Genomic DNA, 12,546 nt, shown 5'->3' with positions numbered 1-12,546 from the left:
AAAAAAAAAAAAAAAAAAAAAAAAAGAACATGACCAGAAAAAGGAGATAGCCTAGTCATGTAGTAAAAGCAAAATATAACCAATGACCAGCCCATATGCTTTTTTTCCCTTTTTTAAAACCCGTACTTTCCACCTTAGAATCAATAATAAGTATTGGTTCTAAGGCAGAAGAGAGGTAAGGACTAGGCAATGGGGGTTAAATGATTTGTCCAGGGTCACACAGGTAGGAAGTATATGAAGCCAGATTTGAACCTAGGTCTGGCTCTCAATCAACTGAACTACCTAGCTGTCCTCCACCCCCAATATGCTTTAATACACATTTGGTGTCAAGAAGTCAAAGGAAGGATTCTAGTATGCTGAGTAGAGAATTTATGTGAGGACACATAAAAGAGTAGCACAAGATGAGGGCTCTCAGGTAGAAGCATATTAAAAATCTTCTTTTCCTTTTCTCTAAAAATATTAAGTAATATTTCTTTGGTCTATTAATCTTTCCTAGAGTTGTCTCCTTAGGTAGTTTATTAGATCAAGATCAAAGGACCTTTCTTAAGAAAATGTATTAAGGGTGTAAACTAAACTTTTGAACAAGGAATATTTTGACTTATTTTAAATTTTTCCTTCCTAATCTGCTGCATCAGCTACCTTGTTATTTACCCAAAGGAATTCCTTTCAAAGAGAAGTACCCTCTTCTATTATTTAGAAGAGATTTTCAATATTAAGAAGGCAATTTCCTTTTAATCTTCAAGGGATGTGGTACAGGAAGAAATGAGACTGTTAGATGACTCTTCTGAAGTGGCAATTTACAAATGTATTTTAAAGTACAGATCTTTTCCTTGGTCAAGATGCCTAGAAATATGCCTCAAACTTTTCTTGGCAATAACGAATTCTAAGTGGCCTGTAGCAGCTTGGTCATTCTTCTTTCTTAGCTAGAAATGTTTATTTATGGAAAAATGTTAAATAAAATTGTTTTTGGAAGACTTGTGCCTAAAACTGAGTACAGTATTAATATTTGTCTTTGACAAGTTTTAGCCTCCTAATAAAACCAGTTCAGAACTAAGCCCATTTCTCTTTGAAAAACTTCTAAGGCCAAGTAAATAAAATTGAGGGACCTTTAAAACTCTTACAGGAAGTCTGTTTTGGAGCAGAGCTGCCTAGTATATCAGATATACAGTAAGAAGTATCTTCTGTAGTAAAGGTGTATGTGACCACAAGATCACAACTGACTGACTGCTCAAAAGATCCTTCTGACCATTCCTGAATTTTTGGTCAAAAATGGTCAATAGACCCACCTATCTGAGAGCAACTGCTCTCAAATTAGTGAGTCCTTAGAAATAGGAAACAAGGATAATGGCTTTATGCCCAGAAAAAGACTATGTTCCCAAGTTCTACAGGGGTAGAATTGAAATCAATCTCTGAGAATTTTGAAGATAAATCCTTCACTGGGCAGGTAACATCAGTACTCAAATATCTTACTAACTTGGGAAAATTTGAGGAGATCTGGACTGGGGAACAAAACATAGAGAAAAGCCTCTGTCTCTGGAAAAGAGACATTTGTAGCTTTCCCCCTAGAGAAATGAAACATGCAAACTCTTACACAAAATGAATTAGCTGAAGTTTTTTCAATACTGTCTTTAATGTAAGTGAATTCAATGAAAACTAAGTAAATTTTAGCAAAAATTTGACAGTTTCTTGTGCCATTCTTATAGAAAAGATGAGAAATGTGGACTGTGAAATCACATAGTTGGATAGACTTGAATGGTCAGCATCCTGGGCTTAATAGGAGACTTCTAAAATTCTCCTTTTCTATAGTCTGACAATCCAACACTTAGCCTAGAACATTTTAAATACTTAACAAGTGCTTGTTTGATTTTTTAAAAATCCTTACCTTCTGTCTTAGTATCAATTCTGTGACAGAAGAGCAGAAAGAGCTAGGCAATCAAGGTCAAGTGACTTGCTAGGGTCACGCAAGTGTCTAAGGCAACATTTGAATCCAGGTCCTCCCAACTTCAGGCCTGGTACTCTAACTGTTTTGCTACCTAGCTGTCCCCTCTTAAGAAATGTTTCTTGACTTAGAAGACAGGAGAGAATGTGTTATGTCTTGTTCCTGAAGATGATAGTATCTTTATTATTATTATTATTTTTATTGACTATTACACCATTTTCCTTTCTTGTTTAAGTGAAAATTTAATGTACAAGCATTTCTACTTGGTGTGAGATTCTGACAGTTTCTTCTTACAAATAGACAATTTACCCATAATTTCTATTTCTACATATATGTGCACTCTCAGTCCTTTAATTACACATTCTAGAATTTTGCCATAAGTCAAAGTCAAGCTTACTGTTCTATAATTTACAGACACTATTCTTTTTCCTTTTTTGAAAACTGATATATTGATAAATTGATAAAACCCATAGAATTCCTCCCTAAGTGTTACTTTTGCCAATATTAAAATATGTGGTTCACTTGGGTGTAGTAACTTAAACTTATCAAGGACACCTAGTTACTCTCTTATTACCTCTCAACTTATCTTGGATATCAACTTTCTATTAGCTCCTTTTCTTTGTCTTTTCCAATCCATTTCTTTTATCCTTTCCTATTATTTGTTGAGGAAACAACCAACAAGTAGAATAAGAGCTAAAAAGCTCTTACTTCTACCTGTCAAATGGCTTGTCATTGCATTTTCATATAGAGCAAGAGTTCCACCTGTTCCACCTTCCTCCCCTTTTAATTTGTCCACTTCTCTTGCCCCTCACCCAGTGATAAAACTCTGATTTTCTTTCCCCCACCTTCATTCTTCTTCCATTACCTGCTTTGTTTTCATCTCCTAAACATATCCTTTTAAAATTTAAATTGGTCAGTATAATCCCATCATTCTCTCTCTGGAAAACTCCCATTTTTCCTCTGTCTCAGAATTGTCTCTGTGGCTTCAGAATTTCATTCTTGAGAGCATCCTATTCCTCCTATGCCACAGAATTTTAATCCATGAACTAGGCGAAGTAGTATATTGGCCTGGAGTTAGAAAGACAATTCAAATCTGGCCTTAGATACTTAATATAGTGAACATATTCACAGTCATCTTTTCTATAAGAGTGACAGGAGAGACTTTGTCAAATATTTTCCTAAAATTATTCCAATGAATGTTCTCTTAAAGACACAACCTCTGCCCCAGTTTTGCTATGTGTGAAATGGGAATAATAGTACCTATATACTAGGATTATTGTGAGAATTAAATGAGATATTTGTAAAGTGCTTTACAAACCATAAAGCCTTATAGCAATGCTATTATTATCCTACTTGTTCTTTTCTTTGAATCCTTTAAAAGAATGACAGTACACTTTCTCAAAGTGTAATGACAGTACACTTTCTCAAAGTACTGTCAGACTATTTGTATAAATATATATTTGCATATGTGTAAGAGTCAGACTATTTCTAGCTTCCCTATCTCCACAAATTCTAAGATCACCTAGCTCTTAGTGATCATTTCCCTTCGGGTGGGGGGAAGAGGACCAGCTGTTTCTTTTTGGAGAGAATCAAATGTAGAATATAATTTTTTCCTTTTGAGGAACATTTTGAAGAATAATATTATCAGTAAGGCAAGTCAAGATCTTATTAGCTGCTCTGCTAGGGCAAAGAGAGAATTTCAGCAGATATCTATATATCCAAAGTTCCCTATCACTACTATCAGGCCTCTGTTCCAGATGGCTTGTACTGTTGACAACATTACTTCTATTTCATCCTCCAGTGATCTTTATCCATATGCTCTCCAACCTGATTCATACAGTGCTACTATACAATCTGGCTCCAAACTACCTTTAAAATTTTTTCCAACCTAGCCATATTTCACAAGTCACCTTTATTGAAATGCTTACATCCCCAATTACATCCTACCCTCTTTACTTTTCTGTCTTTCCCTCTCATATATGCAATAGACTGTCATTCCTTGCTCTGATTTCTGTCTTTCAGTATCTTTTCTCTCTTTCCTAACTCAGGTGCCACCTCCTCTTCCCTGATCCTTCAGCTATTGGTGATCCTTTCCCCTTTGAATCTCTAAGTCTATTTCACCTCCCTCATGCATTTAATAATTTCCTACTTATCTAAATCTTTCATTCCTAAACTAGATTTAAAGCTGCCTGAGGCAGTTTCCATCCTTATATAGTAACGACTTAATGAATGATGAAACAAATAGAATTCCTTCTGCTCCCCTTATCTGATTAATTTGTTTCCTTGTAGGGGTAAGGGTATCACATTTCACCTCTCCAAAGTTAGTTATCTCTGCAGTGTGTTCAAGGTCAGTTACTTTAGGCTATACAGAATTCATCTGATCTTTTAACATTGTTCCCTTTTGCTTTTCTTCTATCAAATTTGCTTCCATTTCAGTATTCTTGTGTTCCAAATCTATCATACTCTCCCTTAGATCTTTTTTTCTTTGAAGAGATTTCTTATCAGACATTCAATTTTCCTACTCTTTGTGTGTAGTATATGTGTTTTTCAAAAACTGCTGTCTTAGAAAGCAGAGAGGGACAGCTAGGTAGCTCAGTGGATTGAAAGCCAGGCCTAGGGATGGGAGGTCCTGGGTTCAAATGTGACCTCAGATATTTCCTAGTTGTGTGACCCTGGGCAAGTCACTTAACCCCCATTGTCTAGCCCTTACCTTTCTTCTGCCTTCGAACCAATACATAATATTGATTCTAAGATGGAACGCAAGGGTTGTTTTTTTTTTTTTTTTTAAATCAATACCAAGTACTAAGACTAGATTCCAAGGCAGAGGAATGGGAAGGGCTAGGCAATCGAGATTAAGTGACTTGCCCAGGGTCACACTGCTAGGAAGTGTCTGAGGCCACATTTGAACCCAGGACCTTTTGGCTCTAGATCTGAATTTTCTGTGTTTTAAAATGTGCCTTGTGAACTCTATTTTCTAATCTAAATTCCATTCTAATTTTTTCTTTTAAGAGTTTTATATAGCTTTTGAATCATTCTGGAGTTACTTGCTATTGTCCTATGATCTGAACTATATTCTTTCATCATGTGATTTTGGCTTATTTTCCTTCTCTAAGTGAGAAGAGATTTAGTCTCTTTCCTTCTCCCTCTTCCCTCTTTCTTCAGTCACAGGAAACAAAAAATAGATAAGAGAATATGGTGTTAATGCATTAACAAGTCATTGGCATCCAGTGATTCCCCTCCCCACCCCTTTTTTAAACCCTTACCTTCCATCTTAGAATCAATACTGCATATTGGTTCCAAGGCAGAAGAGCAGTAAGGACTAGGCAATGAGGGTTAAGTGACTTGTCCAGGGTCACAAAGCTATGAAGTGTCTGAGGCCAGATTTGAACCTAGGACCTCCTATCTCTAGAGCCACCAAGCTATGCCACCCCTCCCAGCCCACCCCAACCCAAGTAATCCTTTTTCGTAAAGAGAATGAATACATTTATTAAAATTAAGGGATGTGACTTTGAAAGACAAGCAAAATTGAACATGCTTTTGCAGAGTTTTAAAAAGCTATCTATTCCTGAGATAAATTTGGAAGCAGAAGAGCTGTCTGTGAAGAAGACTATAAATGAGGGAATGGGGAGAGGTTGGAAGATTTATTTTTCTTTTCACCCCTATTAGCTATGTAGCTTTCCAGAGGAGTTAACCTGAACAGTAGGAGATATTGTACCCAGCAAAAAGTAAAGGGAGTCTCTTCTTTCCTGAGAAATATACAAGGAAGCAATGATTCAAGAAAGAAAATACAAAATAGGAATAGAATCTCTGGCAGTAAAGAAAGGAGCTGATTGTGGATTAGCTTTGGCAACCAAAAGTTATGAGAGAAGCCAACTCTGAGAACCCAGCAGAGCCACTCACCCAAGAGAGATAGATGCTACATACAGGATGGAGCTACATGAGGACTCCAGAGAGAAAGGAAGGGAGCAGCTGGGTAGCTCAATGGATTGAGAGCCATACCTAGAGACAGGAGGTCCTAGGTTCAAATCTGGCCTCAGACACTTCCGAGCGGTGTGACCCTGGGCAAGTCACTTAACCCCCATTGCCTATCCCTCTTCCGCCTTGGAGCCAATGCACAGTATTGGCTCCAAGACGGAAGGTAAGGGTTTAAAAAAAATTTAAAAAAAAAAAAAAAAGAGAGAGAGAGAGAGAAAGGATACTGGTCCTGAAGAACCTCAGCTGTGTTTGCATATGTTTGCCTTGGTTGCATGTTTCCTTCATGTGTTTCATTACCAAAGTACTCTGAATTTGTGCTTGTTCTTCTCACAGGAGTTAAATGTATTTGAAGGAAAGTGTGCCCCAGGCTTAAGGTGGGTGTGGGAAGAAGAAATATTGTGTTGCTAATGTTCTTAATATACCATTTTAGTATATGCCTTTGCGAAGAGCTAACTATATATAATGGCTGATCATTACTTGAGGGTATGTTGGTAGGTACTTATAAACTACAATGTCAGGAGTGCAAACCCACAGGATTATCACCCAACACCTAAGTAGCACCTGTCCTCTGGGACAAAACTCATGAGTGGAATAATATTCTCAAGCATTATATTCTCAAGAAGTATTATACTTTTTATCATAATACTTGTTTGAAATTTCTCTGAACTTTTATTTATTTTTCCTTCTATTTTTATGATCCTCTATCCTGGTTTACTTGCTTATGAACCAGGCTTTTATTTTCTCTTATGTTTCCTATCACTCACTTTGGAAGTTTCTCCTTTCATTCCTTCCCTTTCCACTGATGGATGCAGATTTTTGTGATGCTGGGCTGCTTCAGCCTTTTCTTGATGAGAAATATGGGATCTGCTTGGGTCCTTACCCTAAGTCATCTCTACAGGGGAAAGAACTAGTCCTTGCTGGATTCCTGATGCCCTTTCCTTCATTCCCCTCTAGCCTATTCTTTCCACCTATGGGCTGTCCTGCTCCTCCAACATTCTCATTCTCATTCTTTCTGTCTCTTTGTCTGTCTTTGTCTCTCTCCATCCCCACCCTGACCCCTTTTTCTCTCTCACTACCCACCACCCAATTCTTCAAATTCGTGTCTTCTGCCTCTTCCAGAATGAGGAAGGAGGGGAAGGTTCAGAAGGAAACACTACCATGGTAGATTGCCACAGCTAGAAGATAAGTTGCAAGCCTAACCATTTGCTTATGCTTACCATGTAGAGGCAGGTGAGGACTGGGATATTGAACGGAAACTCTTAAGTAGTAAAGTTTTTTTAGAATTCATTTATGAGATTTTTTTGTGGAGCTGGGTTTCTTTTTAACCTGTTGGGGTTCTAGCTTTATATCTTGTAGATTCAGTGCTACCTTACTGTATATATGGTGAATTATTCCTTTTTTGTAAATTTTGGAGGTAAAGAAATTTGAAGAAACAGGGAAATGATAACTATAATGACTACAATCATATAAAAGGAAGGAGGAACAACAAAATATCAAAAATGAATGCTGTGAAATTATAATGATCAGTCTTGGCCCTGAAGAAAAGATATGAGAAGCAATCTTCCTATTTATGTACAGAGGTGGAAGACTATGGATATATATCTGATATTGGACTTCTTTAGTAAGTTTTGTTATGCTGCATTTTTTTCTCTTGTGTTTTTTTTTTTTTAATAAGTGATAGCTTTCTGGAAGAGATATAAAGGAGTATATTGAGAAATATAAATTATATAAAAATGTCAATAAAAATTAATTTTTAAATGATGAATTCCAGAGCAAACTCACACTTTTCTGGTCTCCCTTTCTCACGCTTTCCTGTATTCATTCCTAAGTAAAGTTTATGTTAGTAACAGTAATCTGCAAATTGTATAATGGCTTATGCCTATGTCATAAACAAGGATGTAGAGATATAATTATGGGGTTTCTGTAATAAAATGACTTAGTTTCCTGAGGTTTCTCAGTTCTATTTGTGTTCTGAAAATATAAAAACTGAGATTATGATTTTTTAAATGGAATATATCCTGAGGAAATGTTACTTTATCTCTTTAAGGCACAAGGGTCAGGGCTCTGTGAGATGAAATAACCTCAAGGTTTGTGTGATCACCCAATTAGAGAGTAGGGGAAATGCAGTCCTTCCACCTTAATTTTGAGGCTTGTCTCTAACAAAACCATACCTATCATTATCCCCATTCCCTCTACTGCATAAACTAACAACTATTCCCTCAAATGGGGTGCAAATAACCCACAACAGCAGCTGCACAGGTGCCAATGTGAAAATTTGATCCTCCTCCAGATCACTTTGTGGTTATGGCCAGTGCCCCTCAAAGTGTGAGCTCTTTGCTATGGGTTAATAAGAACCCTTACTCATTTCCCTCTTTTTTGTTTTTGGTGGGACAAAGTCCCATCTGATGAGCAAGCATGGATAGGTTTCAACAGATCACAAATACCATTACATATTATCTTTCTCCTCAAAACCTACCCATCTTTTGATCTTTCCTATTTCTGTCAAGGGAACCATAGTCCTTTAAATTGCACAGATGTTTACATACAACCTTGGTGTCACTTATTCCTTGCTCCCTCTCTTGCCTCACATATCTTATCATTTGTCAAATCTGATCATTTCTATCTCTACACCTTTCCCATATATTCTCTTTTCTCTACTCATAAAGTCTCCACCATAGTTCAAACCTTCATCACTTTTCACCTGGACTACTGAAATAGACTCTTTAATTAATTTAGTTGAGTCTCCTTACTTCAAAAGTCTCATCCCACTCCAATACATTCTTCATAAAGCCATCAAAACAATTTTCCTAAATATCAGGTCTAACTATGTCACTGACCTACTCAATACTTTCCAGTGGTTCCCTCTTGACTCTGGGATTAAATAGTATTTCATCTTTATCTCAGTCCTTTAAAATGTCTATTTTTTGTGCATTTTATAATGTACATAATTATAAGTACAGAATTATCTGTATATAACCTATAAATAAGGAAAAGACATAAATTGTGAGCGGTACACAATTTAAAAAGTTTGGAATACACTGCCTTAATGCATTAGAGTTAATTATCCTAGACATATATCTTGCTATAGTGATTATTTATTATGCCCTGCCACGATAGCACTATGAAAACTCCTCAGAGAAGGTTGAGCATTGTAAAGAACTGCCACTTATCAGGGACACCCTACCACCTCTCATTCAACCATAAATTAGTTCCCTATGCAAGGATGTAAAAATGTAATTATAGGGATACTGTAAAGAAAATGATTGAGTTTTCTGGGTTTTCTCTATTCCATCTGTATTCTGGAGATATAAAAGCTTCATTCCAGATTCCTATTTGCTGCTCACTGAATGAAATAATGAGAAGGTAATGCTAAAGGATTTGAGCAGTGAAGTTGGAGAACAGAAGAGTCCTATAAAACTCACCAATGGGGAAAAAAACCTAAAACATCAACCTGTGCCAAGCAGAAAGGAAATGATAATGCTTTAGAAACAGATGAAGATGCTTAACAAAGGTGACTATTGAACACAGGGGAAAAGTGAACTGGATCTCACCTACAAAAATACAGGGTTCTGAAAAGATACTTGTTGCAGGTCTATGTATCCAGTAAGTGACTTCTAAATTCAATCAAGAAACCATTTAAACTTTAAAAAAAAAAAAAAAAGACTCCCTGGGTGAAAATAGTGTCTACTTGAAAGGTACTGGGCTTGGATGAGATGGGAGTCAATAATTTTGTTGCTTCTGATGAGATGGAAGACCAATAGGCCTTATTACTTATCCTGCCACTGACTCCTAAGGTCCTCTAGGCCTTACCACATGACCAAGGATCTTGCAGACTTCCAGAATATCACCTTAACTATCTGAATAATCTGAACTCCTAATATTTCCAGGACTTTCCATCTGCCTTGGATCTAATCTTTCTTTCATGTGTTTTTCCCCCCCTTAATAGAACGTGACTCCTGGAGGACAAGGATTATTCTAGTTTTTTCTATTTTTACCTGGGCTTAGCTTGGCACAAAGTAAGCACTTAACAAATTTTCATTTTTTCATTCTATCAATCATGAGGGATTAAAGGGAAATAGATGAAAAATGTAATATAGTACTATTTAGGGCAATGACAGCTCCTTAGCCCGTGTGAAGAATGTCTTAGAAGGGCTGCCCTAAGTCAAGACTGTAAATCGTACATGAGTGACAGCCCAAAAAAGTGACTATTCATCTGTAGCCAGAGGTTAGCCAACTATGCCAGTGCTGGCAAAGATAGTGAGGAGATGCTAATTGATAGTCTGACCTTTTTCTCCTTTTCAGGAAGTAAACCATGCAAACTGAGTGTGTGAATTGCCTGATCTCTTTCAAAGATTATAGCCTTCAGTACTGTTTTCATTTCACATAACTTCTGCTCTGTCTCTTGGAGCTGGGCAGCAACCTAGAAAAAAAACAAACCATAGAATATTCCTACAGTCACACAATGAGGGTTAATAACCAGTGTAAGAGTGATTAGCAAGTCAACCATTTCTCTTTGTCCTGAAGTTTTCAGCAATGAAACATTTAACTGCCTATCCATTTGCTGTACATACTTATTTCAACACTTCAGGGATCTTTGATTTCACTGGTGTGGGTATTCCTTCCAGTAATACAGTTTGTAAACTCCTTCGTCCCTTAGTAGAGGATTTCATTAGTTGTTAAGGACATTTTCATCATGTAGTGACTTACCTCTCTGGTAATAAGTCCGCAGGCAATAGATACTGTACCTGTTTCTGAACAGGTCTTTTCCAACTCTGTTAAGACCTATTAAAAATTGCTCCTCTTCACCAGCAATGTAGTCACTACCTTACCACTAAAAGGTCTCACTTTTGTGGTGATAGTCACTTATAAATTCTCCAAAATTAAAATTAGTCTAAAGGGTTTGGGAATACAAAAATCAAAATCTTTTAATTAATTTCTAGAGATATCTAGGTGACACAGTAGTTAGAGCACTGAGCCTGGAGTGAGGAAGACCTCAGTTCAAATCTGGCCTTAGACAATTACTAGCTGTGTAACCCTGGGCAAGTAACTTAGCCTTTTTGTATCAGTTTCCTCAACTGTAAGATGAGGATAATACTAATACCTTCCTCTGAGGGTTGTGAGGGTCAAATGAGATATTTGTAAAACTCTCAGCACAGTGCCTGTCACATAATAAGGGCTTAATAAATGCTTATTCCATTCCAACTTCACAGTTCATTTGGTGGGGGGAGGTAAATTTGGTTATATGAATACTCCTAAAATTAGTTCCAATAACCCAGTGATAAAAATGTCCAAGCATCCTAGTTCATTTAGAGAAGTAGTGAATTAACAAAGTGAGAAATGCACTGAAAACTACAGAAGCTCAATAGATATTATTAACTGATGTTAATCCTGATGGACTAGTAAAAATATTTAATGCTAAAGAAGGTATTTAATTTAAATGTTGGATGACATTTCTAACAATAATAATACCAAAACCAGCATCAAAATAGTTCTCCCTTCTACTGTTAGGATACCTAGTGAGATGTTTTTTCATCTGCAGAAAATGGCTGTCACAGAGAGACAGGCTAAAGAAAAAGTTTTGCTTATTCATTCAGATATCATTACTATAGACAAAAAACTAAACTTGGAAATATTAATATTTCAAATACAATGAAATTTCTGCTGAAAATGGATTTTAAGGGATTTAGTCATAAAAGTTAAGTGAAACTTTGGGAACTAGAGATAGAATTCTCTATCTATCCCTCTTCTCTCTCTTATGCACTTCACTTCCACTTTAAAAAGAGAAAAGAGAATCTTTCCCTTACATATCACTGTAGCATACCTTTGCCAGCTCTTGTAAATATAGTTTAGAAATTCCCACTTGATATAAATTTCAGAAGGCTGCATGATAATATGGCTTGGTACAACCTACCTGGTTTCTGGCTGTTGTTAAGCCCTGTATCAAATCCTCTGATTTCTCATACTGGTTCCTTTCAGCATTTTCACAGCGACTTTGCCAGTCCAGTTCTACCTGTACCTTGTCACGTTCTAGGATCTGCTCCCGTTCCATTGCTAGAGACAGCTGCTGTTTGTACCTAAAATAGGGGAAGGGTGAATATTTTTTCTCCCAGAAAACCTGATAAAAGAGGACCAAAATGCAGAAAAGATTCACATTTATCTCTCTACTATTCTCAATGTGTGCATACTACTATAGCCAAATTGTATTATTTGTTAGTCTCCAAATACACATTGAAATCCCTCAACCTGAAATCCCTATTCTCTATTATTTCCATCTACTGAAACCCTGCTTATCCTTCAAAGCCCATTTCAAATATCTATTTCAAGAAGACTTTCTTAATCCTCCTTATTATATAATATTAACAAAAAAAAAACACAGAACTATTAAATAAGCCATAAAGCCACTCTTTAATCAAGGGAAAGGGGGAACAGGGCTACTTAGTCCTCTTATGCAGAGCTGTGCCTTATGCAGAATCCAAGGATTGAACACTGCTTCGCTCTGCTCCCTGACCCTCTGGGAGTGACACCGCGCTAGATGATGGCTCCAAGGAACAAAGGAAATTGGGGAACTTATATACCATTTGAAGATCCAGGGGCTGGGGAAGATGATTGACATTACACTGGTAAGGATGGGA

At 36.8% G+C, this 12,546-nt stretch overlaps 1 protein-coding gene across 1 annotated transcript in view; it reads right to left on the bottom strand.

Moving 5' to 3' along the window:
• The window catches only part of CCDC57 (coiled-coil domain containing 57), a 288,612-nt gene that overhangs the window by 147,600 nt on the left and 128,466 nt on the right, over window positions 1-12,546 (bottom strand). Inside the window, exons 8-9 of the mRNA XM_044674503.1 lie at window positions 11,826-11,988; window positions 10,200-10,334 (exon numbers count right to left, since the gene is read on the bottom strand). Of these exons, the coding sequence (XP_044530438.1) occupies window positions 10,200-10,334; window positions 11,826-11,988 (298 nt within the window). The remainder of the gene's footprint in view (window positions 1-10,199; window positions 10,335-11,825; window positions 11,989-12,546) is intronic.

This window comes from Gracilinanus agilis, chromosome 4, assembly GCF_016433145.1.
Source record: "Gracilinanus agilis isolate LMUSP501 chromosome 4, AgileGrace, whole genome shotgun sequence".
Lineage (NCBI taxonomy): Eukaryota > Metazoa > Chordata > Mammalia > Didelphimorphia > Didelphidae > Gracilinanus > Gracilinanus agilis.
This window is presented reverse-complemented; position numbering and strand designations above follow the sequence as displayed.